Source organism: Bufo bufo, chromosome 2 (genome assembly GCF_905171765.1).
Source record: "Bufo bufo chromosome 2, aBufBuf1.1, whole genome shotgun sequence".
Classification (NCBI taxonomy): domain Eukaryota; kingdom Metazoa; phylum Chordata; class Amphibia; order Anura; family Bufonidae; genus Bufo; species Bufo bufo.
The window spans coordinates 168,659,074-168,684,124 of record NC_053390.1 but is presented as its reverse complement, the minus strand read 5'-3'; the positions used below and the strand labels follow the sequence as shown (position 1 = coordinate 168,684,124).

The following is a 25,051-nucleotide window of genomic DNA, read 5'->3' as shown; positions in this document are numbered from 1 at the left end:
TGCAGCCAATTACTGGCCGCGGCAGTGATGGGCCTTCCTTAAATCATGACAGATGGCCATTTGACGCAAGGGAATCCGGTCACTGCTACGGTCAGTGATTGGCTGCAGGTGACGTCAAACCAGATGTTTCCAGTGAAGGAGCCCAGCAGAGCATGGTGCTGGCTCCCTTTACAGGTCCAGCCAAGTGGGAGGTTTGCAAAAAAAAAAACATCATTCTTGCACAACCCCTTTAAGCTAAACATATCTAAATTGGGAGTGCAAAAAATAGAGGAACAGCTGAAGGGAATGATGTCTACACAAGATTTTTTAGAACTCTAAGAATGTGCCCTGTATAACAGAAATATCCAATGGATTTGGAATAAATGCATGCCAAAGTAATCTGGAGGACTATAAAGCTGGTATGATTTATGAATGCTACTTTAACATAGATTCTCATTTATCTCCACAGGGACATCAATGATATTATAAGAGGAAAAGAACCAGCCAGGCTGGAATTATGACAGGCGGCTCCGATTCTACCGATGACTCATTTTAGTTAGGTTTTCCAGACAAGAGTAGATCTCAGCTCAATGCAGGAGGAGATAAAACAGGAGAGGTCACTGGAAACATCACAGAAAGCACATGAGGAACAGTCAATAATACTAACTGCCCCATAGTGATAGTAAATTGTTAAAATATTTGAATGTGGCCTCCATGGTTACTTTCAAAATACCAGCAGATTTATTTCATACCCAGACGTCTTAATAAATGTGTCAAATCTTCGTCTGTTTGTGTGCCACAAGCTGAAATCTATGCCAGCTGTCGGGCTTCTGTAGACTTCAGAAATAATTTATACATGCTTTCTACCATAAATGATGATAAATATGTAGAACAGAAAAGGCCCCACCACTTTTTAAAATAGTGCCATGAATGGCTTAAAATGGATCAAAAAGTTGCAAATTTATGTGCAAAGTACCGCTTGTGCAAATAATTGTGACTTTCTTTTATACAAAACTGGTGTACAGCTTGGATAAATCCCCCCCCCCCCCCCCCCAAAGGCCTAGACTGCCATTCTGGCAATTCTGGCAAATGCCAGATGGGCCGGTGATGGAGTGGGCTGCCTCAGGCTAGGCCGATATATGCAGGGCTTGGGTTCCAGATGTTTTGCTCAGGGCCCTAAATATAGTGGGCGCTGCACATTTATATTGCCATATTCAGAAAGGCGATACAGTTGAATAGTGTGGTTGGACATGCAAACCAATGGTTTCCAGTTTCCTTTCAGTTTTATTGGCCACAGGCCACTAGACACTCAACATCATCATGACCGCCTGGTGGGGACACTACAGTGGGGGCATTATAACTACTGAGGGCACTACAGGGTGCCTTATAACTACTGGGGGCACTACAGGGTGCCTTATAACTACTGAGGGCACTACAGGGGCATTATAACTACTGGGGGCACTACAGGGGCATTATAACTACTGAGGGCACTATAGATGGGTCTTATTACTACTGGGTGCTTAAGATCGGGCCTTATGGAGGGACTTTGTTACAACTAGGTGCACTTTAGGGTGCTTTATCAATACTGGGGCATTATTACCACTGGGGGTTCTGCGGGGGCATCATTATTGGCCACAATATGCAGGGCACTACCACTAATTGGGGCATTCTCAAGGAGCATTATGACTGTAGGAGGCACTATTACTAATGAGGGCACTCTGGGAGAGAATTATAATTGGTGGGACTTTTGAAAGCATTATTAGTATGTGTGGGACAATCTCTATGGTTCTGTGATTGCTTCAGTGTAGTTTCTGGGGCCATTGTGAAGTACAACAAGGACAGCATTGGGGTGACAATGTTGTGGCACCAGGAGAGGGAGGAGGATGGAAAAGTGAGGAAACTAAAATGTCTGTGTGACAAACTCTGCAGAGACGAGACATGGCTGAAAGATGTCATCTTAGCAGTTTGTTCCCAATGGAGAAGATGAGGAAAGAGAACATCTACCTTAGAGGAGACATCACTGGATATACTAGGAATGTGGTACTGTATTCTCCTGTATGTTTGGTAGTACTGAATACAATGTACACAACGGTGCACAAACACTCACCACACAGTAAGTGAGTCTGTCTGTTTTAAAATGGCTGGGCTGAATTTCAGTCACAGTCCAGCCCTGCCCCCAATGTATTTTCAAAAAACGACAATTTTTTAAAAACTTTTTATGTTAAAAATAAAATCCCAGCTGATCTTCCCACTATTTGAAAAGCATTTCAGCAGGAATTATACTGTACAGAGGCATATGTGTAATGTGTCGTTTCTCTGCAATTTTCAGTACTGGAAAAAAGCGCACAACATTGCCACATAAAATATACACTGCCCGGGGGCGTATGAGAGCAAATAGCTGGAGGTTTCTGACATTTCATTTTCTTCATCAAGCAATGACTTCTTCATACAAAATAAGAGGGAGCTTGAGCTGCTGTAGGACAAGCATAATTCAACTCTGAGCAAGAACCATGTATTAATTACCATGTGAATGCAACAAAACTTCCTCAGTTGTTTTGGGAAGTGTTTTTTTATCAGGTGTTTGGCTCTAAATACAAGACACCTATATATACAGTGGATATAAAAAGTCTACACGCCCCTGTTAAAATGTCAGGTTTCTGTGCTTATAAAAAATGAGACAAAGCTAAATCATTTCAGAACTTTTTCTACCTTTAATGTGACCTATAAACTTTACAAAACTCAATTAAAAAACAAACTCAAATATTTTGGGTGGAGAGAAGAAAACTAAAAAAAACTAAAATAATGTGGTTGCATAAGTGTGCACACCCTCTTATAACTGGGGATGTAGCTGTGTTCAGAATTAAGCAATCCCATTCAAAATTATGTTACATAGGAGTCAGCATACACCTGCCATCATTTAAAGTGCCTCTGATTAACCCCAAATAAAGTTCAGCTGCTCTAGTTGGTCTTTCCTGAAATTTTCTTAGTCGCATCCCACAGCAAAAGCCATTGTCCACAGAGAGCTTCCAAAGCATCAGAGGGATCTCATTGTTAAAAGGTATCAGTCAGGAGAAGGCTACAAAAGAATTTCCAAGGCATTAGATATTCCATGGAACACAGTGAAGACAGTCATCATCAAGTGGAGAAAATATGGCCCAACAGTGACATTACCAAGAACTGGACAACCCTCCAAAATTGATGAAAATACGAGAAGAAAACTGGTCTGGGAGGCTACCAAGAGGCCTACAGCAACATTAAAGGAGCTGCAGGAATATCTGGCAAGTACTGGTTGTGTGGTACATGTGACAGCAATCTCCCGTATTCTTCATATGTCTGGGCTATGGGGTTGAGTGGCAAGACGAAAGCCTTTTCATACGAAGAAAAACACCTAAGCCAGGCTACATTTTTCAAAAACACATCTGAAGTCTCCCAAATGCATGTGGGAAAAGGTGTTATGGTCTGATGAAACCAAGGTTGAACTTTTTGGCCATAATTCCAAAAGATATGTTTGGGGCAAAAACAACACTGAACATCACCAAAAGAACAGCATACCCACAGTGAAGCATGGTGGTGGCAGCATCATGCTTTGGGGCTGTTTTTCTTCTGTTGGAACTGGGGCCTTAGTTAAGCTAGAGGGAATTATGAACAGTTCGAAATACCAGTCAATATTGGCACAAAGCCTTCAGGCTTCTGCTAGAAAGCTGAACATGAAGAGGAACTTCATTTTTCAGCATGACAACGACCCAAAGCATACATCCAAATCAACAAAGGAATGGCTTCACCAGAAGAAGATTAAAGTTTTGGATGGCCCAGCCAGAGCCCAGACCTGAATCCAATTGACAATCTGTGGGGTGATCGGAAGAGGGCTGTGCGCAGGAGATGCCCTCGCAATCTGACAGATTTGGAGTGTTTTTGCAAAGAAGAAAGGGCAAATCTTGCCATGTCAAAATGTGCCATGCTGATAGACTCATACCCAAAAAGACTGAGTTCTGTAATAAAATCAAAAGGTGCTTCAACAAAGTATTAGTTTAAGGCTCCATTCACACGTCCGCAAATGGGTCCGCATCCGTTCCGCAATTTTGCGGAACGGGTGTGGACCCATTCATTTTCTATGGGGACGGAATGGATGCGGACAGCACACAGTGTGCTGTCCGCATCCGCATTTGCGGAGCGCGGCCCTAGTCTTCGGGTCCGCAGCTCCGCAAAAGATAGAACATGTCCTATTCTTGTCCGCAGCTTGCGGACAAGAATAGACATTTCTATAGGGGTGCCGGGCGGGTGTGTTGCGGATCCGCAATTTGCAGGTCCGCAACACACCACGGACGTGTTAATGGAGCCGAAGGGTGTGCACACTTATCCAACCATATTATTTTATTTTTATATTTTTTCTTCCCTCTACCTAAAAGTTTTCAGTTTGTTTTTCAATTGAGTTGTACAGTTTATAGGTCACATTAAAGGTGGAAAAAGTTCTGAAATTATTTATCTTTGTCTCATTTTTTTGCATCACAGAAACCTGACATTTTAACAGGGGTGTGTAGACTTTTTATATCCACTGTATATTATCCTTGTGTGAACTGTAGTTGGATCAGAGACACTTCTACTCAAATTAATTTTTAGTACTGGGTTTAAGAAACTTGCTTCTAATTATGTAATTATACATTCCAAAAAGAAAGGTAGCTTTTATTTTTTAAGTGAGTAACATTTTGGAATTAGTTTTTTATTTATTTATTTATTTTAATTCACCTTTGCTCTCCTCCCTGCATACATATGTGAGTCGTGTAGACGCATGGATTAGCCGAACTGATAGCATTGTTTTTCCCATTGTCAGTGGTACATAATATTAGCTTTCATCAAATACACTGTATTAACATAGCAAGCGAAATAATCCTAGTTTCTGTCACTAAATATATTCAGTTACCTAAAGCTAATCATAAAATTTCAGGTGAACTCTTACAGATGGTACTCTAAAATGACCTACCTCTCCTTGTGTCTATTGACCTAAAATGAATCCAGGGAAAGTAAAACAACATTGGAAAGATGGGTTGCACCCTAGCATTAGTAACATTTATAATCAATATAGCAGTTTGCAGAGTCCTGTTGCATTATCACATTGCTGATCAGCTGTGGTGAGCACTGCAGCCTCTTCCTAGGCCACGTTCATCAGTCACGTTGGCTAGACGCAGCTCAGTCCCATTCAAGTACCAAGTACAGCCGCGATGCAATGAACAGTGCTGTGTATGGTATGCTGTGAGGAGACTCACCTCTTCAAACAGCCAGACTCCCACCAGATACTGATGACCTATGGTGAGGATAGACCATCATTATTGTACTCATGGGAAACCCCTTTAAGAAAGAGGTGATCTCCCATTCAATGGGGAGAGGGGCTACAAAGAGCCTCCACAAGTCCATGCATTATATGGTCAGCCCATTGATTTCAATGGGAACTGTGAAAGGTGAGGTCCAGAAGTGGCAGAATTTGCACTGCAATTTACAAGTACAATAACTGTGGGCAGGGGCAGACTGGCCATAGACCAAACAGGGAAACTTCCCGGTGGGCTGATGTCCCATGGGCCACCTGAGCCCTCCTCACGGCCGGCCAGTGACAGTTTTGGGGATGTATTTTGTGATGCACTGTTGTATTTGACTCTGTTGGGATGGTATAATGTGCCAAAATATAATATTGTTGGACCCGTCTACTTCTTTTGGCCCTGCCTTCTGTCCGTTTGGACCCGACTACAAAATGGGGCCACTTTTTTTTTTTCCAGGGCCACTTTAAGTTCCCACTCTGCTCCTGCCTGTAGGTGGGGTTTTATCAATAATAATAATAATCTTGATTGGTATAGCGCCAATATATTCCAAAGCACTGTAAAACTATCAGACATTACAGAGTAAGTAATGAATCAATTCAAACAACAGGAATGAGGGCCCCGCTCGCAAGAGCCTACAATCCCTGAGGAATTAAGGTGACACAGGAGGAAAAAGAGGTTGTTTTGTACAACAGGTCCGGCCATCTGGTTTAAAGAACAAGATAGTAACCATGAAGCTCCATTAGCCAGTCAGCAGCCAGAATCTGTGAGGGAGATTTATCAAACTGGTGTAAAGGAAAAGTAGCCTAGTTGCCCATAGCAACTAATCAGATTCCACCTTTCATTTTTCACAGCTACTTTGGAATATGAAAGGTGGAATCTGATTGGCTGCTATGGGCAACTAAGCCAGTTTCACTTTGCACCTCTTCTCCCCCTTTGTGTTTTGGTAATGGTTAACATTTACTAAGGTCCTTGTGCCAGAATTCTAGGTTGTGTCTCCCTTTTGGCACAAATCGGTTTTAGACAAATGTATTACTGATATGCACCAAAAACAAACAAACTGATGAGTGAAGAAAGGAGGCAAGGTTCTGTTGAGTCGTAAAACATGCCAGATTTATTACTGGCATCACACGGCAAGCACCATTATGAAAAGGTTGCACATTTTGTGACTGCCTAGTCTAAGCTTACACTGTTAGACAGCATTCAGAATTGTGGGTCACTATCACTACTAATGCTGTCTAAACTTAGACTTAACAGTCTTAATTGGCTCCAGATTTATCACACTGGCTGATGCTGGATAATAAATCTGGAGCACCTATAGATTGTCTTGACAGGGTACTGGTTACTTACACTCGACCCCTTCTTCAGGCTGCCTTCCACGCCATCCCTCCTCTACTTCACCTCCAACCTTCCTCCCTTCAAATAAAACACCGACACCTGGATGGATAAATTGGCCACAGCAGCCTTTTATTAAACAAAACATACATATATAGTTGTCCCCACATTAACCTAACCCAGGGGGAGGTCCTTGAAGCCCGGAACCTTGGAAACCATGCCGGGGTGGCCAACCTTACCTCCAGCCGTTGCACCTTAGCTCGGAAGCACCACGGTTGACACACCCCAACAATCCCGCCACAGCCGCCAAGCAACCATGGGAGTCCAGCCCCCACCGTGGGGCCCTCCCATCCTCGTCCTCTGATAAACCCACCGACTCCAAGGACCTCCCACCGCCAATCTAAGCCGCCGCGACAATAACCTTCCTTCTTCTTCCTTCTTCATTCTTCGCCTTTTCTTCTTCCTTTCTTTATCCTTCCCCCTTTTTTTTTTTATAGAACCCTCATTATGCAGACAGCACGCAACCCCAACCCATACCGACAGCTATTTCCCAAGGGGGGCCCATCCCCTCTCCCCCCCCCCAAAACAAGGGTGGGTGGGCGGGGGTCAGAACGCACAAAATGGCCCCTGTCTTCTGCCACACATCCCCTCTTAACCCCTTTGTCCCCCTCCCACCAACTCAAACCTACCAATCCCTAACCATGACCAGGGAGGGGTCTCCTTAAACCACCCCCTGTCATGTTCGCCTCCCCCTATGCTACGCCCTCAGTCCGGCTTCTTCTTGACAGGGTACTGGTTACTTACACTCGACCCCTTCTTCAGGCTGCCCTCCACGCCATCCCTCCTCTACTTCACCTCCAACCTTCCTCCCTTCAAATAAAACACCGACACCTGGATGGATAAATTGGCCACAGCAGCCTTTTATTAAACAAAACATACATATATAGTTGTCCCCACATTAACCTAACCCAGGGGGAGGTCCTTGAAGCCCGGAACCTTGGAAACCATGCCGGGGTGGCCAACCTTACCTCCAGCCGTTGCACCTTAGCTCGGAAGCACCACGGTTGACACACCCCAACAATCCCGCCACAGCCGCCAAGCAACCATGGGAGTCCAGCCCCCACCGTGGGGCCCTCCCATTCTCGTCCTCTGATAAACCCACCGACTCCAAGGACCTCCCACCGCCACAGAAGCCAAGGCTTGACCTCTTAAGCCTTGGCGTCCCTCCACACCCGCACTGCAACCTCGATGCCTTCCTGCAAAACTAAACACCACATGTCTATACCCAGCGCATTCAAATGAACCTCATCACTGCGCCAATAGCCACCAACACCCTTCTCCAGCTCACGGTGCCTGACCGCCAATGCCCCATTCCGAACCATGAACCTACCTATTGCCCTGTTTGCCTTCACCCTCGCCCTGTTCACACCCTCCACTGAGCGAGCCCCCCTCCAAACCGTCCGTGGCACCATGTCTGACCAGACCGTCACCATGCCCGGGTAAAGGGACCACAATCTAAGCAGGTCAAATTTAACATCCCTCACCAACTCCCGTGAAGGACGCGCACACAGATAATTGCCCCCCACATGCAATACAAGCACATCCGGAGCCCTATCCTGCTTTACAAACTGGTGAAATTCCGGCAACATACCCTTCCACATCATGCCCCGCCTGCCTATCCACCTTACCACTGCCACGTCCCGCGCCAAACCGAGCTGCTGGCCATCAGGCCGAACTGCCGCCCGGAGAGCTCCCCAGAAAACGTAGGAGTGCCCTAGCACCCAAACCAACGCCGGACCGGAACCTGCAAAGAAACGAAAAACATAACAGAACCAAAATCTATTGGCCAACTCCCCACATCCTAAACAACTCACTTCACTACAAGTCACCACCCCCCAAGCCCCTCCAGGCGCACATAAGACCTGAACCGCACTGACTCCCATCTCCCGATCTTCTTGATGACCTCCTCCCCCAAACCCCACCTGGCCGCCTCTGTCGCCGCACCTATCCGAAAAGAATGACTAGCATAACCCGCATCCCCCAGACCCAACTGAACCAAGCACCGTCTGAAAACTGCCGTGAACTGGAACCTAGACAAAAAGGCCCCATCCGCATTCACCAACAGGGGGGTGGCCACCCTACCCCTTTCACAACCGTAATCCCGCCAACAGCAAACAGGACACATTTCACAATCCGGGACACTAAACAACACCAGCCGCCTGCCTCTACCCTCCACATCTGTCTTGGACCGCCGCAAAACTATCTCCATCCGGTCCGGAAAAACATCCACATCGTCACACAACAGGCCCCCCAACCTATCCGTTGCCGGGCAGACCAGCTCCCCCACTCTCAATGCCCCGAAAAATTACAATGAAAACGCTAAGCGAAACAAACGCACCTCCCATGGCGATGTTCACACATCCGCCAACGTCCTACCTAACTGCAACAACATCAAAAATGACACCGGGCGGCGAGAATCCTTCCCCGTACCATCCCTACGCCACCCCTTTAATGGTCCCACTGCGAACGAGAGAGGGCATCAGCAATACAATTATCCACACCGGGCATGTGAACCGCCACGACCCACGCATTGAGTAGCAGGCATTCCAACACCAATTTCTGTAGCAGCCGCACAACCAATGGTGAAGAAGCCGACAAACTATTAATTGCTTGCACTACCCCCAAATTGTCGCAGTGGAACCGAACCGTCCTATTACGAAAAAGGTCCCCCCACAACAACACCGCAACGACAATCGGAAACAGCTCTAATAACGCTAGGTTGCGCACCCATCCCTTACTAACCCAACTGTCCGGCCACCTGCCCGCGCACCACTGGCCCCCCAAATAGACCCCAAAACCGCAACCCCCCGCCGCATCAGAAAACAAGTCAAAATCAAACGAACTAATCTCCTCCATGAACAAAGAACGCCCATTATATTGATCCAAAAACATACCCCAAACTCTCAGATCAGCCTTCAGCTCCCGACCCAACCGTACAAAATGATGAGGGGCATGAACCTCCCCCCGTGGCCCCCGCCAGCCTCCTACAGAAAATCCTCCCCATCGGCATTACCCGGCATGCAAAATTGAGCTTCCCCAAAAGAGACTGCAAATCCCTCAATTTGATTTTTTCCAATCTCCCCGCCCTAGCCACTTCTTGCCTAAGGTCCTCCACCTTATCCAATGGCAACCTGCACTCCATCCTCCCAGAGTCTATTACTATCCCTAGGAAGCTCAATTCCGTAACCGGACCCACCGTCTTTTCCCCCGCCAACGGAACCCCAAACGCCTCAAACAACGCAAACAACGTGTTCAACAAAACTGAACACACCCGGGACTGAGCCGGACCCACACAAAGGAAATCATCCAGATAATGGATGACCGACTCGCACCCTGACGCATCCCGAACTGCCCACTCTAAAAAAGAACTAAACGCCTCAAAGTAAGCACACGATAAGGAGCACCCCATTGGTAAACAACGGTCCACGAAAAAACCCCCGTTCCAAAAACACCCCAACAGATGCAGGCTATCTGGATGTACTGGCAACAGCCTAAAAGCCGCCTCAATGTCGGTCTTTGCCATTAAGGCTCCCTGCCCATACCCATTCACCAATGCCACTGCCGCATCAAATGAAGTATAGACCACGGAACACATCGCCGGGTCAATACCATCATTGACCGACGTTCCCTTAGGGAAGGACAGATGGTGAATCAGCCTGAATTTATTAACCTCCTTCTTTGGCACCACCCCCAAGGGCGACAAACGCAGCGCCGCTAAAGGAGGCTCCAAAAAGGGGCCAGCCATCCTACCCAACCTAACCTCTTTTTCCAGTTTTTCCGTGACTACCTCCGGGTGCTCCCTAGCCGACCGCAAGTTCTTCCTAACCAAAACCGCTTCGGACGGAACAAACGGAATCCGAAAACCAAACGCAAACCCATTTTTTAACAAATCCGCCGCTCCCCTATCTGGGTACCTATCGAGGTACGGGACCATCCTTGCTAGCCGCACCGGCGTCTCCCCCTTTTCCAAAATTATCCCCTCCCTAATGCTTCCCCCCTTTAAAGCACCTCGCCGCTCCATGTGCCCCCCCGCAAGTTGAGCACTCGTGCTTGAATTTGCACTTTGCCCCGAACTTGCATCCCCCCTCATTAAACAGGAAACACAGCCCTTTCGCGGATGCTGACGCAAAACCTGACTGGCCTCCTCCCCCCACCTCCCCTAGAAAGGACTGACCCCCCCTAACCGGCGCCGTAACCTTTAACCACAACGCGATATCCTTGTGGTCCCACCGGATACCCTGCCGCACCGCCTTCCGCTGCCGAAACTGCTCATCGTAGCGCAGCCAGGCCAGCCCCCCATACACCCGATAGGCCTCCCCTATAGCGTCCAGATAACAAAAAAGAGCGGAACAACATTCCGGCTCCTTTTCCCCTATAACACTAGCCAGTATCGCGAACACCTGCAACCAGTTTGCAAACGTACGCGGTATTAACCTATGCCTCCTCTTCTCCTCCTCCTCCCTTTTCCCCTCATCCTTCCTCACCCTATCCAGGTTAAACTTCTCAAGAGGGAGCAGCGAAAAAATATCCACATACTCCCCCTTCCAGATCCGATCCCTCACCTCCTGCTTCAAATGGGCCCCCAGCGGCCCCTCAAAGCAAACATAAACTTTACCCTTTGCCCGGTCATCTAACCGCGACTCACCCCCCTCCCCCACTCCACCGGCCTGCGTCTGCACTGACACGCTAGAAGCCCGCACCTCCGCAACCGTACCCCCACCACTCTGTACCTCACAGGGACCCCCCGACGCCCCCCAAACTGGCAACGGTGACAGGCCCCCAGCCCCCCAGCTAGCCGCCAGCCCCGCCAAACCCCCCAGTAACTGACCTAAACCTCTGCTCAAATCAAGGTGGGCTCCCCCACCCCCAGCCCCAGCCAAACTAGCCCCCAGCTGAACTAACGGTCCCCAAGGTGTCTCACCTGGCTGCGTGGGTGCTGTGACCCCACCAGCCGCAGGTCCTGCATCCAGAAGAGCCGATCTCTGCGCAGATCCTCCAGGGGCATCTTCTTCCAAGAGTCGCACCCCTCCACTAGACGAGGATCCACTGCTACAGGCAATTTCTTCAAGGAGGGCCGGCCCCTCCCCCTCTCTTCTGCTGGACGTCACCGCCGGGAGCCTGCTGCCTCCTGCCTCCTGGCCTGCAGCAGCTCCGCCATTCTGTCCTCCTCTCCCACGCTGAGAGGCCCCAGCCACCGCTCCATGGACTGGGCCTGCCGAACCGGGTCCTGCCTCCAACCGCCGTCCATCACGCCGGGCAGGCCTGGCACAGCCTGCAGCCGAGCTCCGCCGCTTACCAGGATTCCTCCCACGCCTGGGCGTCCGTGGAGGCACAGGTACCGACTGCCCCAGGCGTGAAGGGTCCCTTGAGGGGCTCCTTTTTCGGCGCTGAGCCCTAGGGGCCGCCATCTCCTGACTAAGGCGCGCCGGCGGTACGGACCGCCGCGGCCGGGACGTCTGAGGCAGAGGCAAAGCGGGCGCCCCTGCCACCCCCTGCAGCAGCTCCTGGATCCGACCCTGCAGCCAGTCCTCGCCCTTCTCCACCGCCGCTGCCCGAAGTTGAGATATGAGCACCTCCATTGCGCGTCTGGATGGCGGTCAGAACGCACAAAATGGCCCCTGTCTTCTGCCACACATCCCCTCTTAACCCCTTTGTCCCCCTCCCACCAACTCAAACCTACCAATCCCTAACCATGACCAGGGAGGGGTCTCCTTAAACCACCCCCTGTCATGTTCGCCTCCCCCTATGCTACGCCCTCAGTCCGGCTTCTTCTAGTCTAACTTTACACCACCTATTTGTTGGATTCATTCTACTTCAAAAATGTTCATTTTTGGCGCACAGTGACACATTTAACACGTTCAGGACCTTGGACGAGAATGCTCATCCTAACTTGCAGGTACTTACGCACTAGGACGAACAATCTCGTCCTGCAGTAAAACTGTCACTGTGAGTAAACACACAGTTGATAAGAACAGAGCTACTTGTAATTCTCCTTCTCTAAGGCTGGGTTCACACCTGAGCGTTTTACAGCGCGTTCCTACGTGCTGTAAAACGCTCAACAGGCAAGAACCAATGTTTCCCTATGGGAATGGTTCTCACCTGAGCGTTTCACAGCGCGTATGATCGCGCTGTAAAACGCCCGACGCCCAAAGAAGTACAGGAGCTTCTTTGGGGCGTCTTGTCGCGCGTTCCCGTACATAGACTTCTGGGAACGCGCGACAACGGGCGTTCGCTTGTTCCGGAGCCGCGTCTATAAACGCGCATAAAATCGCGCATACAGAGCGCTCCATCCCGTACGCTCAGGTCTGAACGCAGCGTCATGCTGAGGAGATCAAAGCTGTGGATTAGCCTGCCCTTCCTCCTCAGCTGCAGAGTTAACCCCTTCAGTACTCCTCACACATCCATAGCCTTTCCTTAGTGCTATGTTTGGGGAGCTGTGTGACCAGTGAATGTCATTTACAAAATGATCCAAACATGAAGTAGACATATGGGGAATGTAAAGTAAACTATTTTAGGAGGTATCACTATCTGTTTTAAAAGCAGAGAAATAGAAATGTAGAAAATTACAAATTTTTCCCAATTTTTTGTAAATTTGGTATTTCTTTATAAATAAAAATGAAATATTTTAACTCAAATTTACCAGTGTCATGAAGTACAATGTGTGACGAGAAAACAATCTCAGAATGGCCTGGATAAGTAAAAACGTTCCAAAGTTATTACCATATAAAGTGACACTGGTCAGATTTGCAAAAAATGGCCTGGTCCTTAAAGAGGACCTTTCACTAGAATAAAACATCTAAACTAAGCATACAGACATGGAGAGCGGCACCCAGGAATCTCCCTGCACTTACTGTTATCCCCGGGCGCCGCTCCGTTGTCCCGTTATAGCCTCCGGTATCTTCATATGTTCGGCTCCACCCAGTTGAGCCTGCCGGCGTCTCCTTCTCCCATGCTGTAGCGCTGGCCAATCGCAGCGCTCAGCTCATAGCCTGAGAGAAAAAAAAGCCTCTCAGGCTATGAGCTGAGCGCTGCGATTGGCCAGCGCTACAGCATGGGAGAAAGAGACGCCGGCAGGTTCCCCTGGGTGGAGCCTAACTATGAAGATACCGGAGGCTATACCGGGCGAACGGAGCGGCGCCCAGGGATAACAGTAAGTGCAGGGAGATCCCTGGGCGCCGCTCTACATGTCTGTATAGTTAGTTTAGATTTTCTATTCTAGTGAAAGGTCCTCTTTAAGGTGAAAAATGGCAGGGTCCTTAAGGGGTTAAGCCACCTCCCTTTCACATTAAACAATGCCTCCTTTCCGCTAAACCACACCCCCGTTTTGAGGAAGGAGTAAAAAGGTTAGAAAATTGTCTAAAACACTTGATAAATGCAGGGCAAAGCATGTAATAGCACAATAAACTGGCACATTTTCAATAGTAAATCTGCGCCTACGTTTTTTAAACCCCACATAGTGCACATAGTTGAAGTAATCGGAGCAGAACTATGAGTATGTTGCCAGCTGCCAAATCTGATAGGAAGCCATATCCCATGCATGTGATTGAGGTTTCCGCAAACATGTTTGCATGCTACGGAAAATTTACGCCACCTAAATAAGTAGAATGTTACCCATTTCAAATGGAAACGCCAAAGATTAGTTTAATTGAATGACAGTGCTAATCCAAATGTGAATCTGCTGCAAACCTGCAACACATCTGTGGCAGAAATGTGAGTGTCAGCTATGGATTTTTGCAGTGGATTTTAACCCCTACATGTATGGCAGATGTCAGGTCTTTAGACACCCGGTGGCGAACTCCATGATCAAAGACAACTCCTAAGATGCCATGGTTATTTGCAAGATAGTGGGAGCCATCCAGATACTATGGCACCCTGGGGCCTTCTGAAGGCTCTGATGTCTGCCATAGCAAAGTTCATATCAAGCCCTGCTTGTGGCAGGGCTTAATAGAAACGTAGCAATTTTCCCATAGACTGCAATGGTAAATCATTGTAGTCCATGGTAGAGTCAAACAGATAATTGGATGTTAAAGTAAAATAAATGTAAGGCTACTTTCACATATGTGATTTCCTTTCTGGTTTTGCGATTCGGTCAAGGATCTCAAAACCGGAGAAAAATGCTTCAGTTTGATTTAATACAAACGGCTGCATCCATTCCTTTCGGATGTGGTTGTATTAAACCGAAAGTGAACAAACGGATCTGGCATCATTGACTTACATTGTTTTAGTGCCGGATCCAGCTTGTTCAGTTTCGCAAACCGGATACAAAACCGCAGTTTTGCTGCGGTTTTGCGTCCAGTCACAGAATGCAACAAACCGGAATGGAATGCATTCCGCTCTGGTTTGTTCAGTTTTGTCCCCATTGACAATGAATGGGGACAAAACTGAAGCGTTTTCCTGGATCTCAAAACCGGATAGGAAATTGCATATGTGAAAGTAGCCTAAAAAAAATTAAAATCACCTCCTTTCCCCATTTTACAAATCAAAAAATAAACAATTAAAAATAAAGATCATTGGTATCCAACTTTAAAAAAAATATAAGTAATTTTCCGTATGGTGAACAGCGTAATATAAAAACTATTTGCCATTTTTGGTTGTCTCACTTCCCCTAAAAAATTTATAAAAAGTGATCAAAAAGTCTTAAGGTGCTCTCACATGCTGCAGATTTTGTTCCATGACTGAAAATCAGATCGATTCACCTAAATGGGGCTTGCAGAAATCCATTGCTTGCTGCCCCAATAAAATGAAGTAAAGACAAAAGGAGTATAAATTGACAATGAAAAAACAAAAAATGGCTGCATCAGGAAGGAGCTAATACATTATTGTAATGTATCCTCCCAAATAATACAGAAGTGTTAAATGAGATTTTTATTTCACTCATATATTAAAATGATAAATGTGGCTTCTATGTTTGAAATGCTTCTGCAGAAGTAAATACTTTCTTTTTGTGTTCATTTATCTAATATGTGATAACTGTAGTAAGAGTGCAGCCCATGGACCCATCTGGGGTGTTTTCTTCTCCCTCCTGACTGTGGTCAGTGCACAGAGCGTCACTCTTGTAGGTGTAACGTGCTGCTGCCTGTGGAGGAGGAGGACTGCTGTGTGATGGGCGGTGTTATTCTTTGCATAGCTTCAGCATCTCTCATTAAATTTTCACAACACAAACAGAGCCTATCAGATTTCTTCTTCTGATTTTTCCATGAGCTCTTCTTCTCAGTAACATCAAGCCTTCTTCAGTTCACAACCAAAGCAAGTTCTTTGTTGGGCTCAGTATCTCTTCTCAAACTTGGCTGCAGCTGTTCCAAGCATTCATGTGCTGAAGACTGAAGGGAATCTGCAAGCTGATGGTGACAATGAATGGGTCGGAAGAAATCCATCAGTTTGGCTTTATAGTGGATACAATCTCCTCGAGCCAGGTAAGAGTTAAGGGACATTGTTACCATGTATAGAAGTATTTGCTACGCTCATTATTTGTGTAGAACCAACATATTCCACAGCACTGCGCCCATCATAATCTTTACAATGTCTCAAAGCTCATGATAAATATTCCTAAGGCTATGACCACACTGTCAGGTTTCTGCATGCAGTTTGGAGAGCAAAAACCAGGAGAGAATCCAAAAAAGTGGAGAAGTAGTATATGTCCTTTATACTTTCTCTCCTGATTTTGGCTTCTAAAACTGCATCAGGAAACATGACTATACGGCCGTACCCTAATGTTGTAGATTGATAGGAACCATTCACAGTTGCACAAAAACCAGACCCTTGCCACACCCTGTTTAAATGGCAACAATATGAAGAATTGTGGGTTTTTTAGCAAACAAAAGTCTTAGCTATTAATTTCACAGAAAGTCAGGGTACAGGAAGGACATATAAAGTCTGTGCAGATGTTGCCCGTGGTCAGATTTGAACCTAGGACCACAGTGATATGCTGCAAGTCACCTGTGGCAATTTTTATGAGCCTGATTCATAAATTGGCCCCCTCCTCGTGTAATCTTTCTCTCGCTTCCAGGTGAGCTCACAATCTAAAGCTGATGCCATTTACTTCTGGCGGACAGAATGCCACTTGTTGAAATCCAACATGCCCGACCCTTCTCTCCCTCAACCTCTGCCATGGGATGAAAGTCAGGAGGCCCCCATACACACTAGATGGTTGGCTGATCCAGATGAAAATAGCAATTATAGCCAACATACTTCTAATGTGTGTGGGCCCCATGAACATTAAATAATTGTCATCTTTCAATACTCAATGTACATATGCATACTCGGCTCGGGCAAGCATGTGTGTTGTGACAGGAGAGGGAAGAAAAGACAATGCCCCTTATGGTGGACATCTTATCAATTTTTACTCCGGTTTTTTAGTCCCTCTTGTGCTTCTGGGCATAATTTATTACAAGGCATGCATCCCTTAGATCTACAGCAGTCTTGGAGTGAAAAATTACTCCGCTCCCTGAGTGTAGTTTTTCACCAACCTTTATGCCTGTTTCCAGACGTAAATGTTAGTAAATTTGCCAGGCCGTTTTTCCGGCCCCTGCCACACCCCTGCCACTCCCAAGTGGCAAGGATAACATAAAAATGCAACAAACTATTGTTGCACTGTCGTTATAAGTGGCAATAAGGTCTTAAGGGATGATAGTGATTGTGGTTGCATATCACGTGCACAATGTGAGCTAAGTACTGCACAGAGAATGGGATCTTTGTACGAACTGAGGGGATCTCTGTGCCAAGTGTCACATCATCCTGAGTCTTGAAATCACTGATAACAAGTTGTTTGTCCACAGTGCTAATGCTTGCAGTAGCAGGGCACTTTAGCCGCATCATTTTCACTTCTCAGAAATAATACTTGTATACGATTTGTAAATTGCACACACTGCTATAATATGTTGCATAGCCAACACACTTGGTTAGTACTCTAACAGCAATGCTTGGGATAATTTTTTCTACTGGTGTTGTGTCAGTTGACAGATACGATCACACATGTGCTCATACATCCTGGATCATCGCCTCTCCAGCTTGTCTGACAACTGGTAACTCTCTGCTTCCAGTTCACTCACTGCTAGGAAAGAAATGTTATAGAGGTACTGTATATACACTGAACAAAACTAGAAACGCAACACTTTCGGTTTTGCTCCCATTTTGCATGAGCTGAACTCAAAGATCTGAAACGTTTTCTACATACACAAAAGACCCATTACTCTCAAATATTGTTCACAAATCTGTCTAAATCTGTGTTAGTGAGCACTGCTCCTTTGCCGAGATCATCCATCCCACCTCACAGGTGTGGCATATCAAGGTGCTGATTAGACAGCATGAATATTGCACAGGTGTGCCTTAGGCTACTTTCACACCTGCGTTCAGAGCGGGTCCGTCTGGTATCTGCACAGACGGATCCGCACCTATAATGCAAACGCTTAGATCCGTTCAGAACGGATCCGTTTGCATTACCATGAACAAAAAAAAATAAAATAAAATTAAAAAAATTTTTTTAATTTTTTTTATTTTTTGTTCATGATAATGCAAACGGATCCGTTTTGACTTTACATTGAAAGTCAATGGGGGACGGATCCGTTTGAAAACTGAGCCATATTGTGTCAACTTCAAACGGATCCGTTCCCATTGACTTACATTGTAAGTCTGGACGGATCCGTTTGCCTCCGCACGGCCAGGCGGACACACGAACGCTGCAAGCAGCGTTCAGGGGTCCGCCTGCTGAGCGGAGTGGAGGACAAACGGTGCCAAACTGATGCATTCTGAGCGGATCCGCATCCACTCAGAATGCATTAGGGCTGGACGGATCAGTTCGGGGCCGCTTGTGAGAGCCTTCAAACGGAACTCACAAGCGGAGCCCCGAACGCTAGTGTGAAAGTAGCCTTAGACTGCCCACAATAAAAGGACACTCTGAAATATGTTCAGTTATGCCTTCTGGGGGGTCATAAAACCAGACAGTATCTGGTGTGGCCACCATTTGCCTCACATCTCCGTCGCATAGAGTTGATCAGGTTGTTGATTGTGGCCTGTGGAATGTTGGTCCACTCCTCTTCCAATAGCTGTGCGAAGTTGCAGAATATTGGCAGGAACTGGGAAACGCGGTCGTATACGCCAATCCAGAGCATCCCAAACATGCTCAATGGGTGACATGTCCGGTGAGTATGCTGGCCATGCAAGAACTGGGATGTTTTCACCTTCCACAAATTGAGTACAGATCCTTGCAATATGGGGTCGTGCATTATCATGCTGCAACATGAGGTGATGGTCGTGGATGAATGGCACAACAATGGGCCTCAGAATCTCGTCACGGTATCTCTGTGCATTCAATGCCATCAATAAAATGCACCTGTGTTTGTTGTCCATAACTTACGCCTGCCCATACCATAACCCCACGGCCACCATGGGCCACTCGATCTACAACGTTAACGTCAGCAAACCGCTCACCTACACACGCTGTCTGCCATGTGCCCTGAACAGTGAAAACCGGGACTCATCCGTGAACAGAACGCCTCTCCAACATACCAGACGCCATTGAATGTGAGCATTTGCCCACTCAAGTCGGTTATGACGATGAACTGCAGTCAGGTCCAGACCCCGATGAGGACGACAAGCATGCAGATGAGCTTTCCTGAGACGGTTTCTGACAGTTTGCGCAGAAATTCATTGGTTATGCAAACCAATTGTTGCTGCAGCTGTCTGGGTATCTGGTCTCAGATGATCACGGAGGTGAACATGCTGGATGTGGAGGTCCTGGGCTGGTGTGTTACACATGGTCTGCAGTTGTGAGGTCGGTTGGATGTACTGCCAAATTCTCTGAAACGCCTTTGGAGACGGCTTATGATAGAGAAATGAACATTCATTGCACGGGCAACAGCTCTGGTAGACATTCCTGCAGTCAGTATGATAATTGCATGCTCCCTCAAACGTTGCGACATATGTGGCATTGTGCTGTGTGATCAAACTGCACATTTCAGAGTGGCTTTTATTGTGGGCAGTCTAAGGCACACCTGTGAAATATTCATGCTGTCTAATCAGCACCTTGATATGCCACACCTGTGAAGTGGGATGGATTATCTTGGCAAAGAAGAAGCACTCACTAACACAGATTTAGACAGATTTGGGAACAATATTTGAGAGTAATGGGTCTTTTGTGTATGTAGAAAATGTTACAGATCTTTGAGTTCAGCTCATGCAAAATGGGAGCAAAACCGAAAGTGCTGCGTTTATATTTTGTTCAGTATATATACCTCTTGAAAAAAAAAAAAAGTTTACTTTTAAAAGTGATGTTCTACTTTTGTATCCAAAATGTGAAGTATAAAAAGCTGGGGCACGAAATGACACCTTAGCATAGTAGTCAAGACCTGTACTACTATAGCACTACCAAACCTACAAAACGAATTTATTAACATTTAGCCCCTTTTACACACAACGTACAAGTTTTGCAAACAGCCAAAACAGATGTATATTTGTGGTGCAAAATAATGGAGTTTAAAGGGAGTCTGTCAGTAGTTTTGAACCTGCTAAACTGCCAATTGCACTAGGTAGAGGCTGGGGAGGGCAGGACAAATATAACTTTTTAGGAGCTTTTATGGTCAGAAGTAATGAGAAATTGAACTTGTATTCTGCCAGATTTTGCTCCTGCAAGTGCACTGGAGGTGGAGTTTACTAGGAAATGTTTAACGCATTGAGCTGTTTTACAGCCCCATCCCTCTGTTCTGAGTGACATCTGTAGTGGCCCCCTCGTTGGATGCTATAGCTGTCAGAGCAGACAGGTTGTGAAGCAGCTCAATGCAGAAAACACTTCCAAGTGGAGTTCTATCTTCAGGGAACTTACAGGAGCAGAATCTGGCAGAATAAAAGTTCATATTCACACTACTCCTGATGAAAATGCCAATGTTTTTCCTGCTCTCCCCAGCCCCTACCTAGTGTCAACAATGCCTAAGTCACATGTTGTTTGGTACAGACTTTTACTGATGCAATATTTGGGGAAAATGTATTAAGACCGGTGTTTTAGATGCTGTTCTTAATAACCTCTATACCTGGCGGTGGATTCGCCAAAGAAGCGCTGCCCTCTACATAATTTCGGTCGATCCTCTGCCTAAAACAGGCATAGAAAATGATAAATGAGACAGGCCTACTGGCCCATCCCCTTCCCCGCCACACCCACTTATTTAAACCTCACGTGAGCGGGGAGAAGTCGCAAATTGCGGCGCAAAGATCCTTTGCGCTGATCTCTGCACCAGAAATTTGCCTAATTTAGGTGTATTTCTGTTTGATAAATGACCGTCTATGTGTTTTAGCATAAGTGCATTTTTATTTTGCTCATTATTATTATTAGTTATCATTATTATTACTCATGCTATATATTGTGCCATGTGCCATTGGACATTAACTATTAAAAAAATATATAGCCAAAAGAAAATATTATCACAGAATTCAAGAAGTTCTGTGAATGTCAAGTGTGAGAAGCCATATTCACTTTGAAACACATGCGTCACATGGAAGATATTATAACATGTGAAGAGCAGAAATGTAATGCCAATCATGGCAAAGCCTTGTAAGACTGGCCATACTTTAGGAATGTACAGATTCTGTACAATTTCCCCTTCATGGTTGCTCTGTGAAGGTTGACATTAGTGATGGCCTTGCGGTTCGCCCGGCGGTCGGTTCGCGGCAAACTTTTCTCGTTCGCGATTCGCCGAACATTCGAACATATGGTGATATTCGCGCCCGCCATATTCTTTTACATTGTGAAGAACTTTAAACCATGACACATCCATCAGGTGGTGCAGGACAGACATCTGAAAAGTTTCAGCCCATGGACATACCCCTACCTTATAAATACACCAAATCTGGCCGCCATTTTACATTTAGTCTTTTGTCAGTGTAGGGAAAGGTTGCTGTGCTATCAAATAGGTCCACAAAAAGTCCTTTTAAGGACTGGTATAGGTGTACTATTGATAGGTGTGCAGTACAGAGGGGTGTAATATACTTTCTAACATAAAAAGCATATTATAGTGCATTTGTATTGTGCAGCAGTGGTGAGCGGTGATATACCAGTCGCCCCCCCAAAAAACTGATTGAAGCGGGGTGTTATATACCAATAATATACTTATTGGTATATAACACGATGTTCGTCCATCACTATCTTAGAGCATCTCAACGGAAATAAGCAAATAACGCCATATCAGCATGGATTTGTGAGGAGGTAAGTTCTAGACTTGACAGCGGCGAATCAATGGATGTCGTATATCTGGACCTTCTCCAAAGCATTTGACACTGTACCACATAAAAGGTTAGTATATAAAATGAGAATGCTCGGACTGGGAGAAAACATCTGTATGTGGGTAAGTAACTGGCTCAATGATAGAAAACAGAGGGTGGTTATTAACGGTACATACTCAGATTGGGTCACTGTCACTAGTGGAGTACCTCAGGGGTCAGTATTGGGCCCTATTCTCTTCAATATATTTATTAATGATCTTGTAGAAGGCTTGCATAGTAAAGTATCAATTTTTGCTGATGACACTAAACTGTGTAAAGTAATTAACACTGAAGAGGACAGTATACTACTACAGAGGGATCTGGATAGATTGGAGGCTTGGGCAGAAAAGTGGCAGATGAGGTTTAACACTAACAAATGTAAAGTTATGCACATGGGAAGGAAAAATGCAAGTCACCCGTACATACTAAATGGTAAAACACTCGGTAACACTGACATGGAAAAGGATCTAGGAATTTTAATAAACAGTAAACCAAGCTGCAAAAACCAGTGTCAGGCCGTTGCTGCCAAGTCCAATAAGATAATGGGTTGCATCAGAAGGGGCATAGCTGCCCATGATAAGAAGATACTCCTACCACTTTACAAATCGCTAGTCAGACCACACATGGAGTACTGTGTACAGTTCTGGGCTCCTGTAAACAAGGCAGACATAGCAGAGCTGGAGAGGGTCCAGAGGAGGGCAACTAAAGTAATAACTGGAATGGGGCAACTACAGTACCCTGAAAGATTATCAAAATTAGGGTTATTCACTTTAGAAAAAAGACGACTGAGGGGAGATTTATTACTATGTATAAATACACTCACCTAAAGAATTATTAGGAACACCATACTAATACGGTGTTGGACCCCCTTTTGCCTTCAGAACTGCCTTAATTCTACGTGGCATTGATTCAACAAGGTGCTGATAGCATTCTTTAGAAATGTTGGCCCATATTGATAGGATAGCATCTTGCAGTTGATGGAGATTTGAGGGATGCACATCCAGGGCACGAAGCTCCCGTTCCACCACATCCCAAAGATGCTCTATTGGGTTGAGATCTGGTGACTGTGGGGGCCATTTTAGTACAGTGAACTCATTGTCATGTTCAAGAAACCAATTTGAAATGATTTGAGCTTTGTGACATGGTGCATTATCCTGCTGGAGGTAGCCATCAGAGGATGGATGCATGTTCTCATTCTGTTTACGCCAAATTCGGACTCTACCATTTGAATGTCTCAACAGAAATCGAGACTCATCAGTCCAGGCAACATTTTTCCCAGTCTTCAACAGTCCAATTTTGGTGAGCTCATGCAAATTGTAGCCTCTTTTTCCTATTTGTAGTGGAGATGAGTGGTACCCGGTGGGGTCTTCTGCTGTTGTAGCCCATCCGCCTCAAGGTTGTGCGTGTTGTGGCTTCACAAATGCTTTGCTGCATACCTCGGTTGTAACGAGTGGTTATTTCAGTCAACGTTGCTCTTCTATCAGCTTGAATCAGTCGGCCCATTCTCCTCTGACCTCTAGCATCCACATGGCATTTTTGCCCACAGGACTGCCGCATACTGGATGTTTTTCCCTTTTCACACCATTCTTTGTAAACCCTAAAATGGTTGTGCGTGAAAATCCCAGTAACTGAGCAGATTGTGAAATACTCAGACCGGCCCGTCTGGCACCAACAACCATGCCACGCTCAAAATTGCTTAAATCACCTTTCTTTCCCATTCTGACATTCAGTTTGGAGTTCAGGAGATTGTCTTGACCAGGACCACCCCCCTAAATGCATTGAAGCAACTGCCATGTGATTGGTTGACTAGATAATTGCATTAATGAGAAATAGAACAGGTGTTCCTAATAATTCTTTAGGTGAGTGTATATCAGGGGTCAGTACAGAGATCTATCCCATCATCTATTTATCCCCAGGACTGTGACTGTGACGAGGGGACATCCTCTGCGTCTGGAGGAAAGAAGGTTTGTACACAATCATAGAAAAGGATTCTTTACGGTAAGAGCAGTGAGACTATGGAACTCTCTGCCTGAGGAGGTGGTGATGGTGAGTACAATAAAGGAATTCAAGAGGGGCCTGGATGTATTTCTGGAGTGTAATAATATTACAGGCTATAGCTACTAGAGGGGGGTCGTTGATCCAGGGAGTTAGTCTGATTGCATGATTGGAATCAGGAAGGAATTTTTTATTCCCCTAAAGTGGGGAAAATTGACTTCTACCTCACAGTTTATTTTTTGCCTTCCTCTGGATCAACTTGCAGGATAACAGGCCGAACTGGATGGACAAATGTCTTTTTTCGGCCTTATGTACTATGTTACTATGTTACTAGTTGACATCTTGGATGGCTGTGCCATAAGTTAAAACCACAAATCACTGATTAAGCTCTCTCGCTCTCTATGGCCTAGTCTGTCGACATGAACAACTTTTTAACTACAGCCCCTTGCAAAGACTGAAAAAAATCCAACACAGCAGACCAAATTTTCCTCCGATAACTGCCAACAGTCATCCGTGCTTGTTCACGTCACAAAAAGGTACAGAAAATGGTTTAAACTGGTGTTTTAAGCCATCCAAAATCTCTAGTTAGGCCAACATAGGGTTCTAATATTTGACTGAGTGAAACCCGACCTATAGCTATGTTCACATATGCTTTAGAGCCTGCATCATAAATTCTTGGACACCACAACTGAACCTTATGGACCCTATTAAAAATCATTAAGTGTCTGTTGGCGTATGTATGGTATCTGTTGTACAAATGATCTGCCAGTGTGTGCCAGTTTCCATTAAAAGTGGAAACCACAATGCAGATGTTACCAACGTCCAAAGGCTCCTTTACATGGGATGAGTAAAGGGAACGAATCATCGTATGTTTGCTCCCTAATTGGGTGAGAGCATCTGCTGCCCAGAAACAATGAATCTGTATAGGGACAAGCAGTCGCCGTAGCTATCGCTCATCTAGAGGGGATGATTCCTGCATGTAAATGGCAGGTGTGAATTCAGTCTAATGGTTTAATTCACGTAATTTCAAAATCCTATTCATTCTGTGATTAAAAGGGTTTTCAGAACAATATCTGATTGGTGGGGGTCCGACACCTGAGACTCAGCTGTTTGATAAGCCATCAGCACTT

General features: G+C 45.8%; 1 protein-coding gene across 1 annotated transcript in view; it reads left to right on the top strand.

The window, feature by feature from the left end:
* Positions 1 to 15,868: 15,868 nt before the first annotated feature.
* The window catches only part of TRIM36 (tripartite motif containing 36), a 124,168-nt gene continuing 114,985 nt past the window's right edge, over positions 15,869 to 25,051 (top strand). The window contains exon 1 of the mRNA XM_040421641.1: positions 15,869 to 16,093. Coding sequence (XP_040277575.1) covers positions 16,022 to 16,093 — 72 coding nt within the window. The 5' untranslated portion in view covers positions 15,869 to 16,021. The remainder of the gene's footprint in view (positions 16,094 to 25,051) is intronic.